This window comes from Rana temporaria, chromosome 5, assembly GCF_905171775.1.
Source record: "Rana temporaria chromosome 5, aRanTem1.1, whole genome shotgun sequence".
NCBI lineage: Eukaryota > Metazoa > Chordata > Amphibia > Anura > Ranidae > Rana > Rana temporaria.
In genome coordinates, this window is record NC_053493.1 from 348282448 (window position 1) to 348303690 (window position 21243).

The 21243-nt window shown below is 44.7% G+C and overlaps 1 protein-coding gene across 2 annotated transcripts in view; it reads right to left on the reverse strand.

The window, feature by feature from the left end:
* The window catches only part of SNX16 (sorting nexin 16), a 59655-nt gene that overhangs the window by 31477 nt on the left and 6935 nt on the right, over positions 1 to 21243 (reverse strand). For both annotated transcript variants that reach the window (XM_040354517.1, XM_040354516.1), the window contains exons 2-4: positions 16243 to 16684; positions 5246 to 5332; positions 2411 to 2559 (exon numbers count right to left, since the gene is read on the reverse strand). In XM_040354517.1, the coding sequence (XP_040210451.1) occupies positions 2411 to 2559; positions 5246 to 5332; positions 16243 to 16599 (593 nt within the window). In that variant the 5' untranslated portion in view covers positions 16600 to 16684. The remainder of the gene's footprint in view (positions 1 to 2410; positions 2560 to 5245; positions 5333 to 16242; positions 16685 to 21243) is intronic.

Here is a 21243-nt window from a genome sequence, read left to right on the forward strand (position 1 = left end):
GTGAAGGGTCAGCCAAAGTTTTAAAGTGATCCGCTTCTCCTCTTGTGTCCACCCCTATAGCAATCTGCTTGTTATGGGGGTAAATATGTGGGTTCGCTCCCGAGCCAGGATGTGGGTCCATAGACACACAGCGAGGCTTGGCTCCACCCCCTCCTCATTGGTTTTGATTGACAGCAGCAGGAACTAATGGCTCCTGCTGATATATATCTGCCCCAGGAGAAAGAGCAGTGCTGCTGAAGATAGGCACAGCATTTTATTAATACAGGGTTTAGGTATTTTTTTGGGGGGAGCTAGTCAAAGTTTTTGTTTACCTCAGTGCAGGTAATGCATGAAGGTAAAATGCCCTGTGACTAACTGCCTAGCCAAAGACAGTATTTGCAAAGTCAAGGGCTTTAGGTTTTGGGGCTTTCTGGGCGCTCTAGAAAGAAGCTGAAAGAGACCTGTACTGGGAAAAGAAGTATGCTTTCATTGCCAAACTCCTACATAAAAAATGCTAGTCTTCAGTATTCCCTGAATATTTTGTTTAATCAAAAGACTTTTTAGTAGTTGAATTTTGCTCTGGATTAATGACTCAAAAGTACTGATGCCAGAAGCAGACAGACAGCAAGCATTTTTTTTATGAGGGGGTCAGCAATGGTGTCCTCCATACTTATTTTACACTCTATTAAATTTAGTAATCATGAAGGAAATTATAGGATGCTGACATGTCTGAAAATGCTAATTGCTTGGCTGTCTTGATCACTGAACTGGCATGACCATACAAAAAAGAGATTAAATGTCATGACTGACTATTTGCATACGTGACAGTAGCCAGGCAATTGAAGTGGTTGTAAAAGCTCAAGTTTTTTTACCTTAATGCATTATATGCACGAAAGTAAAAAACCTTCTGTGTGCAGCACCCCCCCCCCATAATACTTACCTTGGCTCCACCTTGATTCAGCGATGTGCACGAGAGCAGCGGCTCTCCCAGGTCCCTTTCTCCTCATTGGCCAAGACAGCAGCAGGAGCCAATGGCTCCAAAAACAAATAGAGAGCAGCGCCAGCTAAGTGCAGCAATATGAATTTTAATCCAAAAAATGACAAGTGGAAATTCACAAAATAAACAGGATGTCAGCGTATTCAAAGTTGTATAAGGGTACATCCACTCCCGGGGAAGACGAACTGCACACAGGTGGAGAAGCAGCTGATGGAACCGGCTGCGCTGGTTGCCCCCAGTGCTTCCAGAGACTCAGGTCGGCTCAGAGGCAATCGCTGATGTCACATCCGGATGGAGAAAGAGTGGTGAGAAGCGCATGTTCGGAGCATACATGCTCCTTCATCTGGCAGCTACTGTCAATCACAGCCTGTGAGCCAATGAGGAGAGAGAGTGGGGGTGGAGCCAGGCCACGCTCCATGTTTGAATGGACACACAGAGCAGCAGCTCGGGAGCAAGCAGCTTGCTATGGGGGCACTCCGCAGAAGGGAGGGGCCAGGAGTGTGGACGGGGCACCTGAGAATAGGAGGATCGGAGCTGCTCTGTGCAAAACCATTGCACAGAACAGGCAGGTAGAACATGTTCACTTAAAGAAACAGGTCAGCAATGGAAGGCATCACATTTCTCTTATATCAGGTTTCTTTTAAAAGAGAAGTATGGGTTTCTATTTTTATTTGGAATCCATACTTACCTGCATCTGTCCAACGGCACCTCTGCATCGCCGATCACTCTGTTTTCATAGCTCCCAGAGCAAAGAGCTGTAGACTGTCAGTCACAGCTCTCTGCTCTTCTCCCTTCTCACTCATTGGAGCACTGAGCTGTGGAGGGGCGGGGAGCGGGCGTCTCAGCTCCTCAGCAGTTGGCTGAAAGGCTGAAACCGGTGTCAGTCCAGGTACCTGGTGGATCCAAACTGCCTGGACTGAAATTTGTGATGTCAACAGAGAGAGGACTTTAGACAGCTCTCTGCTGAAAACGGGTCACATGAGTGCAAAACAAATTGCACTTCTGTGATCCACAGAAGTCCAGCCAAGCGAGCTTTGGCTGGACTTCTCCTTTAAGATACCTGGTCTTACAGCCTTTTCCGATTAGACTGTAAAGTAATCATATAGTATTTGTACATTGTGCTCATTGCATTAATCACACCGTTTATGAATGCCATAAATATACCGTGCGCAATATACAGGATTAAACTTTTTCCCCTAGAGGAACTGAAACAAAAAGAAGAGGAACTGGTCTATAATCTGCAACCCTTAACCAGCCACAATTTTTTCAAATCCCTCGAACACAAAGCAATATTTACAAAGCTAATGATCAGTTTCACTGAACTGTAATTTACACTGCGACAGGTGGGAGGAAATCTCACTCAAAACAAGAGTTCAGAAAGATTCACAGATCACGGGACTGAATGCAAAATCAAGCTGTAATAGCCGGTCATACCAGTTTGCAATATCCTTGTGTGCCACCAAGTTTTGTAGAAATGCCTGCAGACCCAGCTGTCGATCCTCTAGAAAATCTAAATCGTAATTGTCCTTAAACCATCGTTTAGGAGGAAGAGCGAGCCGGAAACCAGGAAACATTTCCTTAAGCTGGAAGAAATTAAAACACACATTTAGTTGTCATAAATGGAATCAAGACTCTAGAAATCAGGAACAATGAGTCAAGCAGGCGTCTAAATTATGAGGCCTCATACGCAGCTGTCAAACACCTTTTTTTTGTGCCCATAAATGCCCCTCTATTTTAGCCTATGTACGCATAGGCGTTTAAAGGCAGAAATCTGCACACCCTGGTCACGTTCAGGAGAGGAGCACTTGGGCAGAAAAAAACACCTAATGCGTCTAAATGGGCGTGTTTAGCGCTTGAGCTCATTTCAATGGCCAGAATAAATTACACCCAAACATTTGATGCACCTGAACGCATCTCAACGCAATTGAGAAACGTGAATTTAGGAGCGTTTTTAATGTTGCATTTCTCCTGTCAGATAAAAATCGTACCTAGCGTGCATGAGGCCTAAAAAACACCAGTAAACGGTTGAGTTATGTTTGGTATTACAGCACCAGCAACCCTTGTATTACAACAAAGTTAAGACGTTTGATAAGATTAAAGTAAGAACAAAGTAACTACATACATGTAAACTCAGTCAGTTGCTCAAATGTTTCCCACACTTCTTACATTAAGGCTTCATTCACATGGGCGTTTAGACGCGTGGTGAATCCCAGCAGCAAGAATCTACCGATTTCCTGCAGTGGAGATTGAGAGCTGTGTGGTCATAGCTGTAGCCGGCAAGCCCATACACTGCAATGACAGGCTGTTGGCACCCGCAGCTATTTGTGATTAACTTGGTAATCGTAGCTGGACGCACAAAGAGTGTCGAGCCACGATCCAGGGATGTCTTTAATATGTCTAGTCTTTGCAGAGCGCCATCTATCAGGCAGGAACGATTTGAACAGGTTTGGTCATTATTGTTTCCAACACAGCATTCGGAGCAAGTTGTATTTGTATAGAATTGTCTGAACCTCTTACCTTCCCAGCCGAACGTTATTAAGCTTTCAAACTGTCCAAATTTAAGGATAAGTTCACCTTTTATAACATGTTACACCCATACTCAGGGTGTAACATGTTATGACTGGACACCCCCCCCCCCCTCAACTAACTGTCACAAATAAAAAAAAAAATGCGGCCTAGCGGGGCTCCGGCTGCGCCACTCATTCACAGTCCTCTGTGAATGGAAAAATGAAAGTCCCGACAGCCTTTGCGGCTCTTGGCTTGTAGTATTAACTACCACGGTGCTGTGGAGGTCTGTGGTAGTTCGAGTCTTCCTGTCAGATTGTATCTGCTTACCCGTACGATGTACAGATACACTGACAGGTCTACAAGAGAACTTCATGGCACCAGTGATCTGCCAATTGCTGCTGAAATGCTTTACAGGCTCCAGAAACAATAAATATTAATATGTAAAAAAAAGTTTACCTGCAAAAAACATGCATTTAGAATTTTTTTGTTAAAAAGGTAAACTTATGCTTTAAAGTGGTTCTAAAGGCAGATTTTTTTTACCTTAAAAAGAGAAATATGTTTTTTTTTTCCCAGATTCATACTTACCTAGGTGTATGAAGCATCGTTCCGATGCTGCATCTGCCCCCGGCGCCTCTGCACTGAGAACCGACTGATCGAACGCTGATGGCTCGGTTCTCTCAGCTCCCCTAGCAGAGAGCTGCTGACTGTCAATCAGCAGCTCTCCACTCTGCCCCGCCACCGAGCTGTAGAGGGGCGGTGAGCGGCCATTTCAGTCTCTGTGGTTAGCTGAAAGGCTGAGATGGGTGTCAGTCCAGGCACCCGGCGAATCTAGACTTTACTGTCACGACGACGCAGTGACAGGACTGATTCCTGTCACGTCTGCAGAGAGCGGACTTCAGACCGCTTTCTGCTGAAAACAGGTCACAGGAGTGCAAAACTAATTGCACTTCTGTGACCCAGAGGAATAGCCCAGCCAAACAAGCTCAGTCTGGACTTCTCTTTTAATTCATTCTCTGCATTAAAGAGGAGCTCCAGGCTCCTTCAGAAACAATTAAAAGTCAGCAGCTACAAGTACTGTAGCTGTTGACTAAGGGTCCTTTCACACCAGCGGACCGTTCGTCCGTTCATTACAAAACCATTAACGGACTTGTAATGAATCCCTATGGGAACGCGTCCGTTAGCGGATGGAGCATCCGCTAGCGTCCGCGTCAGTCGGGATCCGCTTTTCCGAACGGAAGAAACCCTATTTTTCTTCCGTTCGGCAGAACGGACCAGATGCAGACGGACAGACGGTCCGTCTGCATCCGGTCCCCCATAGGGGACAGCGGATCAGAGACAGGGCGGTCCCTGCACCGTGTGCCCCCTCTGAGCTTTGGCGGACACACGGAGCGGACGCAGAAACGGTCCGCTCCGTGTGAAAGATCCCTTAATATTAGAGCCTCTCTAGAAATCCAGCGGTGTCCTCACCCGAGCCAATCAATTCAATTGTCTATCGGGTGCTGCTGCTGCCATCTTGACTAAGGGAAACTGGCAGTAAAGCCTGGGAGGGGGACCAGTAGTCACGTGATTGCTTAGTTCTCGGCCTTAGAGAGCCCGGGGGACAGCTGCAGCCTAAAAGCAAGTATAGAGGTTTGTTTGTTTTTTTATTCACCCCAAACTTCTTCTGAACTACATTATTTTGCTGCAGTTTTTCTACTACTGTAGGTGTCCCAATCATTGCAAATGTACAGCGTGGCAAAGATTAAACGCTTTCCTCCTTACCTTGTCATTAAGTCTGGAAAAATCTGTGTATCTTCTGAATACAACCCAACTCTCATCTGGACTTCTTCTAACCAAAATTTTGTAAACCTGTCAAAAGTCAATTATAAATCAGTTATCTGGTATAGCATTACTTGGGCGATACCAAAGTTAGAGATAGCAAAAAGACAAAAGGCTGATTCTAAGCAAGCTTATAACAAATATTTAGTTACAGACATATGAAATATATTCCCAAACACACCAACTGCACTGCCTGATGTATTAGCCTAAGTAGTCTATTCATTCAACTATAAGGAAATATTCTTCTAATGATATGTGCCAGCTATGTGTACTACTACTATACACAGGAACACAACATTGACCCAATATGGGCCAGGGATCTCATGGGCTGTGCTTAAAACTGCTATATTATTTATCTTTTTCCAACATCAGATGTTTGCAAAGCACAAGTTCACGTCCCCAACCTCAGGAAAATGCTCTTATCCAATTCCGGAAAGAGCCCAGAGAATCCTATAAATATATATATGGCCAGGTAAAGAATGATTGTACTGGACAGGTGACTCACAACTCAACAAAAGCCACACTGTCTATTGTGTATTCTTCTGCTTTCTATGAACTCTACATTTACAATCATTAACTGAAAGCAAATAAAAGAGTCTCAAAAGGGTAATTTAAACACAGGAAAACACCAGAAGTAACAATAGTTTATCTATTCATAAGACGGATACTGCAAACTACTCATGTGGAGCGGGAGACCGAGCTTCTAATGAAGTGCAACCCCATAAAGCTCCATGCTTATTTGTAGGAGTTAGAAGCATCTAGCCATGTGAAATTCATACATTTTACTGTATACTAATGTAATCCAACCATCAACAGTCATGAATTCACCAAAGGAGCTTACAGTAATACAATGGGCCGTATTTATCTAGATCTGCAATGCGGATGTGCTCATAAACATAGAATTGGATCACTATTCCTTCCCCCGACACCAAAGATGGGTCACTATTCCTTCCCCTGAAACCAAAGATGGGTCACTATTCCTTCCCCCTACACCAAAGATGGGTCACTATTCCTTCCCCCGACAAAAAAGATGGGTCACTATTCCTTCCCCCGACACCAAAGATGGGTCACTATTCCTTCCCCTGACACCAAAGATGGGTCACTATTCCTTCCCCCGACACCAAAGATGGGTCACTATTCCTTCCCCCGACACCAAAGATGGGTCACTATTCCTTCCCCCGACACCAAAGATGGGTCACTATTCCTTCCCCGACACCAAAGATGGGTCACTACTCATTCCCCGACACCAATGATGGGTCACTATTCCTTCCCCCGACACCAAAGATGGGTCACTATTCCTTCCACTGACACCAATGATGGGTCACTATTCCTTCCCCTGACACCAAAGATGGGTCACTATTCCTTCCCCCGACACCAAAGATGGGTCACTATTCCTTCCCCCGACACCAAAGATGGGTCACTATTCCTTCCCCCGACACCAAAGATGGGTCACTATTCCTTCCCCGACACCAAAGATGGGTCACTACTCATTCCCCGACACCAATGATGGGTCACTATTCCTTCCCCCGACACCAAAGATGGGTCACTATTCCTTCCCCCAACACCAAAGATGGGTCACTATTCCTTCCACTGACACCAATGATGGGTCACTATTCCTTCCCTCAACACCAAAGATGAGGCATAATTCTTGCCACCAACAATGGGGAACTATTTCTTCCACTGACATCAAAAATGAGGCACTATTCCGTCCATAAACACCAGATCAGGCATGGTTTACTCCCACTGGGCAGTGTGTGGCCCCCCTAAAGTCTGATAGACAGTAAACTGGCCCTCTTTTTAGAACGTTTGGAGACCCCCAATATAAAGAATGAAAATACATATCTACAGGTCTACATGATGAAACCCGATCCAAGGTAGCCATGAACAAACTTTTTGGTACCCTTCTATGAAAAATTACCCCACAATTTTCTCTGAAATACCTTGAAAAGTAATTGACATCCATCACTGTTTATTCCAAATTCAGACTTTGCTTTTGATTAAACAGAATAATTGACATAACAAAACAAATCTTAAAATACCATAGACAAAAATTATATTATCCAAACATTTTGTTGCACAGCCTTTAAAGCTTTGTACATACGTTGAGAATATCGAACGAGTGATCGCATGTTTTTTTGGAATGCTAGTTAATATCGAAACTGAAGAAGAGGTTACTAAAGTTATGAAAATTCTCATACGATAGAATACAACCTTGGAAGTGATGTAATGTTTTGTATTGTATTGTATTTAAATTATTATACAAAATGTATATAGCGCTTTAGAACATAGAAATCTCACCCCGCGCAGCCTGTACCACAAAAAATTCAATAAAATATTTAAACAAATTTATACAAATGCTGCTGCAAGCTATAACACTAAAATTGTGATTTCACAACACCCTCGCCTTAAATGAATTATAGTAATTAGTGCAACGCAACTAACGCCACTTTATTATTAGATACACCTTGCTAGTACCGGGTTGGACCCCTTTTTGCCTTCGGGACTGCGGTAATTCTTCATGGCATAGATTCAACAAGGTGATGGAAACATTCCTCAGAGATAGTGACATGATGGTATCACACAGTTGCTGCAGATTTGTCAGCTGCACATCCATGATGCGAATCTCCCGTTATACCACATCCCAAAGGTGCTCTATTGGATTGAAATCTGGCGACTGTGTAGGCCATCGGAGTACAGTGACCTCATTGTCTTTTTATAGGCTTTCCTGTAAGCCAGGGGTTGACAAATTTGCTTGTAATCTAGGAGCCAGCTAAAAAAGTTAGGAGACAGAAAACGTGCCCCGTCCCGACGAGCTTGCGCGCAGAAGCGAACACATACGTGAGCAGCGCCCGCATATGTAAACAGTGTTCAAACCACACATGTGAGGTATCGCCGCGATTGGTAGAACGAGAGCAATAATTCTAGACCTCCTCTAACTCAAAACATGCAACCTGTAGAATTTTTTAAACGTCGCCTATGGAGATTTTAAAGGGTAAAAGTTTGTCGCCATTCCACGAGCGGACGCAATTTTGAAGCGTGACATGTTGGGTATCAATTTACTCGGCGTAACATTATCTTTCATAATATTAAAAAAAAAAATGGGATTACTTTACTGTTGTCTTATTTTTTTAGTAAAAAAAGTAATTTTTTCCCAAAAAAGTGCGCTTGTAAGACCGCTGCGCAAATACGGAGTGACAGAAAGTATTGCAACGATCGCCATTTTATTCTCTAGGGTGTTAGGATAAAAAATATATATAATGTTTGGGGGTTCTAATTAGAGGGAAGAAGATGGCAGTGAAAATAGTGAAAAATTACATTAGAATTGCTGTTTAACTTGTAATGCTTAACTTGTAATACCAACAGCCACCACCAGATGGCGCCAGCTTACATATCTGGTGTTAATAACTTGTAATACCAACGGCTCACCACCAGATGGCGCCAGCTCACAAAAAAAGAAAATAAAAAAAATCTTTTTTTTTGCCCCCCTTCCAAGCCAAGTCGCCAGGACCCTATTTCTAGTCGCCATGGCGACCTGGCGCCCGGGATTTGTCGAGCCCTGCTGTAAGCACAAGTGCCAAAAAAAGGTTTACTTCCACTTGAAAGATGTTTGGATGATACAGACGAGCCCAATTTTGAAGCATTTAGGGTAAGCAGGGTTTTCACCCGTTTGGGGCACAAGTCAATGGAAGAAGTAAAGATAGATGATCACCGATTGCACTAGGGTGCTGGACTCTGTACATTTTGCACATCTTAATTTTTTCCATATTAGACGGTAATTTATGGAATATATATATATATATATATATATATATATATATATATATATATAAATAAAAAAAAAAAATCACTGAAAATTTATAGGTCAAATGGTGTAAAAGCAAATAATAAAGTCCATATGTGAAGTGGCAGTCAACACTGCTGTAGAAGAAGATTGGCCGTGGACAGACGTACACCAGGAGTGACGCGAGACGGCACCGAGAACGCCACTGTCTGTTTTATGCACTCGTTTTATTTACCGCATGTAAGCACATTTTACCCTAATAAATGCTCTTTAAAGCGGATGTGCCACGGGAAAATAATATTAAAAGCCAGCAGCTACAAATACTGCAGCTGCTGACTTTTAATATTAGGACACTTACCTGTCCTGGAGTCCAGCGCCGATCGCAGCAGAGCACGAGCGATCGCTCGTCTCTCTGCTTCTCCCCCCGCCATCCACGCTGAGGGAACCAGGAAGTGAAGCGCTGCGGCTTCACTGCCCGGTTCCCTACGGCGCATTCGCGAGTCGCGCCGCGCCCGCCGATTGGCTCCCGCTGTGTGCTGGGAGCCGAGTGTCCGATCAGCGGGACTCCACTTTAGGGTGGAGAACCGCTTTAAGCTTTAATACTACACTATTGGAGGCCCTCTCTTCTGTCCCTTTTTGTTCCCGGGTACGGAGTCCTTTTAGGTACTGAAGGGAGACTGGTTAAGGCTTTGACCATCCGGACCGTGACACACTCAGGAAGTCCGTGGAATAGTGTATACATGTGAATTCATCTCTTATTGTACCGCTGATTTGATCCATTGGTAAGGTGAGAGTTCTGGGAGACCAGACTAAAGTCTTTTTGGTGCAGTTTCTCCTTCTTCTCTGGGATTGGTGGACATCTATTCTTCTTCTACAGCAGTGGTCTCCAAACTGCGGCCCGGGGCCGAATGCGGCCCTTTGCTTGCTTTTACCTGGCCCTTGGGGCAGTATTTTATTGACTGATGCCAACAAAGGGGCACAGTTTCTCCCAATGACACCAACAATGGGGCCCAATAATACCAATGATGGGGGACCCTTCCTTCCAATGACACCAACAATGAGGCCCACTGACACCAATGAACGGGCACTATTCCTCCCAATGACTCTAACGATGTGGCACAGTCCCCCCCAATGACATCAACAATCCAACTGATGCTGGGACAATTTCTACTTATGATGGCCACAGTCCGGCCCCCGTAAAGTCTGAAGGACAGTAACCTGGCCCTTTGTTTAGAACGTTTGGAGACCTCTGTTCTACAGCAGTGTTGACTGCCACTTCACATATGGACTTTATTATTTGCTTTTACACCATTTGACCTATTTGGTCACCTCTAGTACTTCACATTATTTATATTTATATATTTTATGTTTTGGTCACTATATATCTTTGGTCACTATATGATTTTATGTGTTTTATATTTTGCGCAACAACCTTATTCTATTTATTGCCCACCTGCACAAGGACATGCTTCATGCCAAAAATGAAACCCCTGTCACACTCAGCAGGCAGCATCATGCTGAAACACAAACCATTCAACAGGCAAGTATTCACTTTAAAATGTTTTTTTTTTTTTTTCAAACAATGCCGATTTAAAAAGGGGTTGTAAAGGTTTGATTTGTTTTTTTATTTAAATAACAAACATATCATACTTACCTCCACTGTGTAGTTTGTTTTGCACAGAGTGGCCCTGATCCTCCTCTTCTGGAGTCCCTCGGCGGCTGTCTCGGCTCCTCGCCGCAAGAGCTCCTCTGGGAAGCTCTCTCCCAAGGGGGTTAGCTTGCGGGCGCGCTCCCGTGTGATACAGTGGCGGCCATAGTCGCCAAGTGTATCACTCAGCCCCACCCCTGGCACGCCGCGTCATTGATTTGATTGACAACAGCAGGAGCCAATGGCTGTGCTGCCATCAATCATACAATGAAGAGCCCACAAGAGCTGGGGGAAAGCATTGCGGCATCGCGCCCACGGAGATGCGAGGCTCAGGTAAGTAAAATGGGGGCTCGGGGGACGGGACGGACGCAGAGAGTGCAAGGTGTTTTTTCCAGGGCTGTGGAGTCGGTAGATAAATGTTCCGACTCCTCAGTTTTATGTACTTCCGACTCCGACTCCCCGACTCCGACGTATTAATATGTGAATGTATTTTATACATTCCTTGAGGGAAAGAAACGCAACCTACCACAGGACTACTGGCTGGGAAGCCAACAGTCTACTGTATTGCACAGTTTAAGCAAAAGACAAACACAATGAAAACAACGTTTTATAAAAAAAAAATGTATTAATCAATCAAGTGGCTGGATAGTAGCAGCAGGCATAAACCTCAGGAACAGGATTTTTACCAGTTCAAAAATACAAACCACATTATTTGGTTGTTTTAGAACAAAAACAAAGCTTATCTATAATGAACCAAAAACAAAATCTGTAAAACCTAGAAATGGTTTATATTAATCTTGAAATGTAGTTCTAGGCTTAGCAAATGCAAATCAATTCAATGTAGAGTTCTAAGGAAGAGAATTGCCTCTGCCAGATCCTCTTTCATAGAGGCTCTTAAGTCAGACTTTATTATTTTTAGGGCTGAAAATAATCTTAGAGAGGTAGTTGGGCTGCTGCTTTCTCCTTTGTGTGCTTATCTGCTGCTGAAGATAGGGCAGTGGGAGGATCCAGGAAGGGGCATTTATTCTAAAACATGATTTTCATAGGAGAATCCCATAGTCATGTTTAAAGTTTAAGCTAACAATCGGAGTTTACAAGTTTTTATAGCCTTAGCTAAATGACAGCAGTTTTTCCAATGGTTTACAGCTTCAGTCTTGAACTATTGGCCCTCCATTCCCTTCACTTATACAAGTGTCTCACTCTCTAGTCCTGCAAAAAACATATTTATTTAATCCCTTATCAGTGAGAGGCTAGGTTACCCATGGACGCTGCGTTCCCTGTAAAAGCAGAACACAACACTATGGAAAGTAGAAGTATTGCAGCTCCTAATTGTGCGTTGGGTGCCATATAGTGAAGCACATGAAAAGCATGCTTCTTCACGGTCACTTAACGTGTTCGTTTTGCGGTTACGTGAGGCACTGCATGCATTGGTCTTTATTCTTACAGTAGAGAAGTCATTAATTATAACTTTTTGTGAATTGTGACATTTAAACTTGCTTTTTTTTTTTTTTTATTCCAATCTAAATTTAGTAGGAGTCGGTGTCGGTGCATTGTTTGCCGACTCCGACTCCAGGTACCCAAAATTTCCCCCGACTCAGACTCCTCGACTCGGACTCCACAGCCCTGTTTTTTTCACGCTAATGCATTAAGGTGAAAAAACACGAAGCTTTACAACCCCTTTAATAAACCTGCAAATGTTGGCTCCATCTGAACAGCTGGTTGTGACTACACATCAGACTTTCTGAATACTTTCCCAGCCAGGTGGAACAAAATGCAGACCTGGAGTTCTGACTATGCTTGCTGCATGACCGTTTCAGGTCAGAGATTCCGAGAGAACTGAAGCCAGGGGATCAGAATGATAAACAGGCAAACAGCATTTTTCAGAAGGTTGTCAGCCATGATATTCTTATTCAGCCTGTGTTACTGGGGTTTCGCTACTTGATCATCTTTGCAAGCTAAAAGCCTTGGCTGGGTTATAGCAGGCCTTTCTTACGGTGGTTGGGCACTCTCTTTCTGTTTGAAGTCACTGTGGTGCCATTGAGAAGAGGATTCGTTTCCCCAATATGGACCATTAATATGCCATTCTCTGAATGATTGGGACTCTGTAGCGCAGCTTCTCTTTTTTATTCCATTTTTTATTGTGTGCATCTCATTTCAAGCTGCTGCTTCATATTATATGTATACTTGTTTTGTTTTATTTGATTTCATTTATGGTAGATCTCTAGTGCGCTTTCCTTTGCCCAAAAAAAAATAAAGATATTCCTATTATTTGTTTTCTGGGATGTTGGTGCAGGGCGTCGCTCCTTTGAGGCCTACTAGTGAATCAGCCGACACTTTCTGATCCTCGGAAAGAATAGAAATGAACAAGGTAGAGATTTTGCACCATTAACTTGGCAAATTATAAAGTCTGAGCAGCCTAAAATATGATGTGTTCCCGGTACATAGAATCAGACAAGAGTCATTAGGAAGTCCTTAGAAGAGACAGAAAAGGCAATAAAAAAAATCAATACAAATAAACATCTGAATAAAAACGATCTCTAATTTAAACAAAAGTAAAAGATCAAGTGCATACAAAAGTATACGGCGAGACTGCCTAATGGGCAGACATTTGTATGGATCTAGCTAATGATCACACAGCCTCCAATCAATACAGCAACATTACTGAAGGGAAGATAGATATCTGATCACCCTTAGCACTTGTTATGAAGATTTCTCTCTAAATACAGACAATAAAAGCATATGCTGCAACAGATGAGATGATGCTATTAGATTCCTTTCTAATGACCGACATTCTTTGAAGGCTCTTGTTAGTCAGAACATATTTTTAGAAAAGATCAGGACAAGCAGTATATAGATTAAACTCAATCTCGTGTGCAGGAAATGTGCCATGACTACAGATTTCAGTGTATGGCAATGTAAGGAGATAAAACAATAAATGATGTGTCAACAGTTCCATTGTTATTGTTATCTGCAGCTTTCAGTCCAGCCCTCCCTTAACCACTTCAGTACCGGCCACTTTCACCTCCTTCCTGCTGAGACCAACTTTCATCGCTGTCGCACTTTGAATGACAATTGCGTGGTCATGCCACACTGTACCCAAACTCAAATAGAGCTTTCTTTTGGTGGAATTTCAAACACTGCTGTGTTTTTTACTTTTTGCTAAATAGACAAAAAAAATATATATTTGTTTTTGTTAAACAATTTTGCAAATAAATAATTGTTCTTCAGAAATTTAGGTCAGAGTGTATTCTGCTACATTTCTTTGGTGAAAAAGAAACTAGGGATCAACCAATTATCGTGACGGATGATTATTGCAGACTGAAAAAAAATTGGTATTGGTCACAAACTAGAGCTACACGATTAATCGTGCAGAATCAAAATCTTTTTCCCTTCCCGATCTTCAAAACAGAATGTCACAATCTTTCTAACAAGTGCAGAGAGTTCTCACAGCTGGAAAAACAAAATCCAGGCAGCCTACCAAGTTTTAATACAACACACAAATAAGTGGAAACAAAGTACATTATCTTAAGTCCCCTTTCACACTTATACGACTTGTCCCACGATTTTGTACTGCAAAATCGTATGACAAGTCATTCTCCATGATTTTCAATGAACACCATTCATACTGGCACGACTTTAAGTAGTGCCGACTTCAAAAGTAGTCCCTGCACTACTTTGGTCCAACTTCCATGCGAGTTGATGTCCATAGACCTCAATGTTAAACCCTCAAGTAGCATGCAAATCGTACCTGAATAATATAGACACCATTTCAGTACAACTTTGTAAGCACAAGCAGCTTGGGGGGGATAGTGCCTCATCATTGATGTCAGTGGGGGGGAATAGTGCCTCATCATTGGTGTCAGTGGGGGGGGGGAATAGTGCCTCATCATTGGTGTCAGTGGGGGGGAATAGTGCCTCATCAGCGGTGTCAGTGGGGGGGAATAGTGCCTCATCAGTGGTGTCAGTGGGGGGGAATAGTGCCTCATCAGTGGTGTCAGTGGGGGGGGGGAATAGTGCCTCATCATTGGTGTCAGTGGGGGGGGGGGGGATAGTGCCTCATCATTGGTGTCAGTGGGGGGGGGGATAGTGCCTCATCATTGGTGTCAGTGGGGGGGGGGGGATAGTGCCTCATCATTGGTGTCAGTGGGGGGGGGGGGGGAATAGTGCCTCATCATTGGTGTCAGTGGGGGGGGGGGAATAGTGCCTCATCATTGGTGTCAGTGGGGGGGGGGGGGGGGGAATAGTGCCTCATCATTGGTGTCAGTGGGGGGGGGGGAATAGTGCCTCATCATTGGTGTCAGTGGGGGGGGGGAATAGTGCCTCACCATTGGTGTCAGTGGGGGGGGGGATAGTGCCTCACCATTGGTGTCAGTGGGGGGGGGGGGGGATAGTGCCTCATCATTGGTGTCAGTGGGGGGGAATAGTGCCTCATCATTGGTGTCAGTGGGGGGGGGATAGTGCCTCATCATTGGGGGGGGATAGTGCCTCATCATTGGTGTCAGTGGGGGGGATAGTGCCTCATCATTGGTGTCAGTGGGGGGGGATAGTGCCTTATCATTGGTGTCAGTGGGGGGGGATAGTGCCTTATCATTGGTGTCAGTGGGGGGGGATAGTGCCTTATCATTGGTGTCAGTGGGGGGGGATAGTGCCTTATCATTGGTGTCAGTGGGGGGGATAGTGCCTCATCATTGGTGTCAGTGGGGAGGATAGTGCCTCATCATTGGTGTCAGTGGGGAGGATAGTGCCTTATCATTGATGTCAGTGGGAGGAATTATGTTCCACAGTGGATGGAAGTTTCTCCCAAGGGTCGGATAAAGGCAAGCCATGTTGCCCAGGTTGAGCTAATTGCCCATCTCCCTCTTCTCCTCCACATGCAGGGAATATGTGAAGAATGGACCAAGGCCAAAATACAGCGAGTAATAGCAAGAAAACCTGTAGGATTCAAAAACTAAAACCTATAATTTTTAATCAAAAGAGGATTGAATACATCTAAAGAAGGGGTCTCAAACTGGCGGCCCTCCAGCTGTTGCGGAACTACAAGTCCCACAAGGCATTGCAAGGCTGACAGTTACAAGCACGACTCCCACAGGTTCCCAACAGCTGGGGGGCCACCAGTTTGAGACCCCTGATCTAAAGGTTAAGTAGAAACTGTATTTAGCACAAGTGGGAGTCTTTTTAATGGGTTTGTAAAGCTGGCTTGTTACTTTTCCAGTTAAGACTAAATAAAGATCATAAGAGGGACATTAGTGCTCAGGTGGGAAGCCCAACACTAGATTTTTACCAGATGGGCTGCAGACATTGTGGGAGGCCGGAGCCATCGGAGGAGGTCAGTACAGGCTTGCTGGAAGAGGACTCGGGAGAAGAGGAGGATAGGGAGAGGGGGTGGGTGACTTCTGATGTATTATAAAACGTGTGCGTTTGTATGTGCGTCTTTTCCACTGTCGGCAATGAACACCCCACACAGGGTTTTTGGAGCCGATAAACGTAACATTGCAAATGGATAAAACTCACCGTAAACTTGGCCCGTTCTTCCATTACTTCATATCCTAAAATGGTTGGAGTTGAAGGCCTTTCCTCCAGATCCCCTGAATTTGGTATGTGTTCATGTTCCACTGGTCGGGAACTGTACTCTACTGACGAGTCAAACTTAGTCCTGACCAGAGGGCTGCCGCATACAGACGAAGTGCAGCTCAAATGATCGGGTGCACTCAGCTTCTTGCGCCCTCTGGGATCTTCATGTGGCTCCTTTGATGAGTTTGAACTGGTTGAGCTGCTTCCAAGCGAGGAGCTCCTTTGGCTTCTAGTTGTAATGCTGCCTGCAGAAGAATTTCCCATTGGTACAGGCACAGGCACAAAAGGAGTTGCCATACTTGTTGCACTTTTCAGCTGTTTGACTGTGCCAAACGACACCACCCATCTAACAAAGCATTCTGGTCGCCCAAAAATGCAGAATCTGGTGGAAAAAGGAAACAGAAAAGATTGTGAAAGTATGCAAACCTAGTTTTTATTTAATTCAACATTTGATGTGTTTAGAAGTGACAAGAAAAAATAAATAAAAATTAGACCCTTTCACCATTAAATAAAATTTGTAATACTTTTAAAGTATTTTAACTGCGTACCGTTTTCCTTTGCTTAAATTTTTTTTCATTCACTTGCAATGTGCATTTAAAGTGTCACTTAACCCACATCATACATAACTATCAATAAATGGTGTATTACATGTTGTTCATACTCAGTCACTATGAGATTCACTTTCTGTATTCTGAAAAAAAAACCTGGTTGATCCTTGAGTCCAGCGATGTCGGCACCGCAGCTTATGTTTCCATCAGCTGGTCGGGTGCTGCCGTCACCATTGCGGGTAAGGCAGGGCTCGACAAAATCCGGGCACCAGGTTGCAATCTCGACAAGAAATTGTGACCTGGCGCCCGCCGGTAATTGAGGCCGCGGCCGATGCCGATATTTGGAAATCGGGGCGGCCGATGGCCGATATGTGTTGCCGATTTTTGCGGCCGATATTTTTTTTCCTTCATCTCAAAAAACCTAGGGTGGAGAGGTAGGGTGCAGCCTGTCAGTGCCACATCAGTGCCCACTGGTGCAGCCCATCAGTGCAGCCTATCAGTATCCATTAGTGCCCACCAGTGGAGCCTATCAGTGTCCTTAAGTTCCACATCAATGCCCACCAGTGCAGCCCATCAGTGCCACCTCATTATTGCCCACCAGTGCAGCCTATCGGTGTATATCAGTGCCCACCAGTGCAGCCCATCAGTGCCACCTCATCAATGCCCACCAATGGACCAGTGCATCCCATCATTGCCCACCAGTGCATCTCACCAGTGCCAACCAGTGCATCACATCAGTGCCAACCAGTGCATCACATCAGTGCCAACCAGTGCATCACATCATTGCCTCACCTCATCAGTGCCAAACAGTGCATCACCTCATCAGTGCCTCACATCAGTGCCCACCAGTACAGCCCAATGTTATTCACTGCCACCTCATCAATGCCCACCAGCGGAGCGCTCCAGGCTCCGTTCCATCTCCTAGCCTAGCAAAAGAAAGTTCCATTTGTCCCTGGCCCTGACATACTGCCCCGCCTCTGCCTACAATCCCCAGAATGCAGAGCGGGCCGGTAACAGCCAATCGGCGGTCGCTGCTGCCGACATCCTCCACTGTAAAAAAAACGTCCCCTGACGTGCTGCGCGCCCTGCCTCTGCCTACAAACCCCAGAATGCAGCGCGGGCCGGTAACTGCCGGCCCGCGCTGCATTCTGGGGTTTGTAGGCAGAGGCAATGGCGTGCAGCACGTCTTTTTTTACAGTGGAGAATGTCGTCAGCGGTGGCCGCCGATTGGCTGTTGCCGGCCCGCTGGTTGGCTGCCGACTTCCTAAACTAAAAAAAGAAAAAAAAAAAGTCAGCAGCGAGCGAGCAGGCGAACGAGCGGGCGGGCGGGCAGGTGGACAGTTAATCGGCCTATTTTTCATAATAATCGGCCGATGTCGATATCTTTAAAAAGGCGAAATATCGACCTCTAATTAGAACCCCCAAACATTATATACGCCGTATTTGCGCAGCGGCCTTACAAGCGAACTTTTTTTGGGAAAAAATACACTTTTTTTAATAAAAAAAATGAAGACAACAGTAAAGTTAGCCCAATTTTTTTATATATTGTGAAAGATAATGTTACGCCGAGTAAATTCATACCCAACATGTCACGTTTCAAAATTGCGTCCGCTCGTGGAATGCCGACAAACTTTTACCCTTTAAAATCTCCATAGGTGACGTTTATAAAATTCTACAGGTTGCATGTTTTGAGTTACAAAGGAGGTCTAGAGCTAGAATTATTGCTCTCGCTCTAACGATCGCGGCGATACCTCATATGTGTGGTTTGAATAACGTTTACATATGCCGGCGCTACTCACGTATGTGTTCGCTTCTGCGCGCAAGGTCGTCGGGACGAGGCGCGTTTTCTGGCTCCTAACTTTTTTAGCTGGCTCCTAGATTCTAAGCAAATTTGTCAAACCCTGGAAGGGAACCCGGCAGTGTAGCCTTTTGGCTTCACGGTCGGGTCCCTACTGCGCATGCGAAGTGCACTGCACTTTCTCACTGGCCCGGCAGAAGGGGAGGGGTGAGGAGGGGGACCGAGCTGCTGACGTAATTTGCCGTGGCCCAGTCTCCTGGAAGTGGGAAGATGGTACCTGTAAAAAAATAAATAAAAAGAACACACAGGTACCCACTCCCCCTCCCCCGAAAGGAGCCACTAGGGGGAAGGAATCGGATAAGCAGAAGTTCCACTTTTGGGTGGAACTCTGCTTTAACAACCCCTTAATGCATAAAATGCATGAAGATAAGAAAACCGATTTTCTGACTTTCCAATCATTTTAACAGAAAAACCACGCCGGGTCCATTGTACTGTGAATTTTAAAAGGCAGCTATCAGTTTGCTCTCTTAATACACAGGGAGCAGCATATTTACCTTCTATCCATTATAAGAACCTGGAAGACCGGTCATGCTGTATGCCAACAAACACACTGCTCCAGCTACAACGTATAATTAGGAACTATTTAAAAAAACTAAAAACAAAGCCAGATCGTAAACTGAGCATCTCGTTTCTAAACAGAAAAGAAGCCCAATTCCACAAGGCATGATTACTTTACAGCACCAAAACATTAGTTTATTCATAAGGAAATCCTGTAAATCAGTCTGTTTACATGCTGGGATTGGTACGGCTCCCGCTGTACTTCCTGTAAGTGCTGTAGGTCTGCGGTCATGACTCCGCCCCCTCTACCCCTGACCATTTCCAAGACAAAGCCCTGGGGTCTATGGATCTGTTGCACTTACAGGAGGTATAGTGGGAGCCGTAATCTCGGCATATAAACAAACTGATTTACAAGACATAGAAATAACCCTGCATTAGGGGGCATTGCTTCAGAGGCAAATGCATGTTGTTCTGTTGTAAACCTGGTGATAAAGCCCCCCATTTTGATTAGAGCAAGGGAGGTGGGACATCTGTAATTTTTTTTTTTTTTATCATCTCAGTCTCATTGGAGAAATTTCCCTTCACTTCCTGTCCATAACCAAGACAGGAAGTGAGAGGAAAAAACTCTAAAGTGAAGGAAATCCTGGTTGTCACCAGAACTAGTGTCCTCACTTGATGATTTCTCCTTCATTACTGTTCTGGATACAAAAATAAATTTGGGACCTTCTTTCACGTTCAGTGATGACGCTAAATAGGACAAAAAAAAAAATGTGCATCTCCCTAATGTGAACAAAGACAGCAACAAAAACCTGACAGGTGTTAAAAAATATTGCTTTTAGTTATACTTCAAATGAAAATTTAAGTGTATTAATTTTTGAAGCCCAACTCCAGGGAAATGCGGAAAAAAAACCACACACACACACACACACTACCCCTGCAGTGCCGCCCCCCAATCAAGGTTTTCTAACTCCGGGGCATGAGGAACAAAGTGTAGGCTCCACTGGCCTAGGCAACCGGTCTCCCGAAGCCTCTTCTGTATCAGGGGTCTCCAAACTTTATAAACAAAGGGCCAGTTTATTGTCCTTCAGACTTTAATGGGGGGCCGGAATGTGGTCAACAGGAGTGGGCATTTTTTTGGCATCAGAGTAAAAATTACCACATTTAGCATTAGGGGGAGGAAGAGTGCCCCTTTCGTTTTTATCATTGGGAGGAATCATGCCCCCCTGTTGGTGTCAGTGGGAGAAATTGCGCCCCATTGTTGATGTCACTTGGCAGAATAGTGTCTCGTATCAGTGGGATGAATAATGCCCCAAGGGACAGAGAAAGACGAGCAAGGGCGCGCAGTTTGGAGACCATTGTTCTATATGATGCTACTGCTGGTAGTCACACAATGACCTCATCAAGTACAATGCAGGACCTGCAGCTGCGCACTGTAAAACGAAGATGGCAAGGAATTTCCCACAAGTACTACAAATTGTTCCCCATTCACTAGGGCAGGGGTGGCCACCAGTGGCCCGCTGAGCCCTCTGATGTGGCCCGCGACCTCCTGCTCTGGGATGGCTGGTTGGCAAGCCCAGATTGCAGGTTGCCGACCTGCCATCCGAGAGCATCAGTGTTGTAAATGATTCCGAGGAAGTAAGCGGCTTTTCAGAAAGTGCACCACACCTGCAGGATATAATAGACGTCTATGGCAAAGTGTAGCTAACCGGCGGGAAAACCACAGGTACACTGCACCGCAATAGACCGCAGACCATCAGTGAAAAAACAACATTTGTTTAAACACAGCTTTCCCGTTCTTCACTGTGGCGCTGTGATCGATCGTGTGTTCCCTTATATAGGGAATCACAATCGATTAAGTCACACCTACAGCCACACCCCCCTACAGTTAAAAACAGACATGAGGTCACACATAACCCCATCAGCGCCCCCTGTGGTTAACTCCCAAACTACAATTGTCATTTTCACAGTAAACAATGCATTTTAAATGCATTTTTTGCTGTGAAAATTACAATGGTCCCAAAAATGTCTAAAAATTGT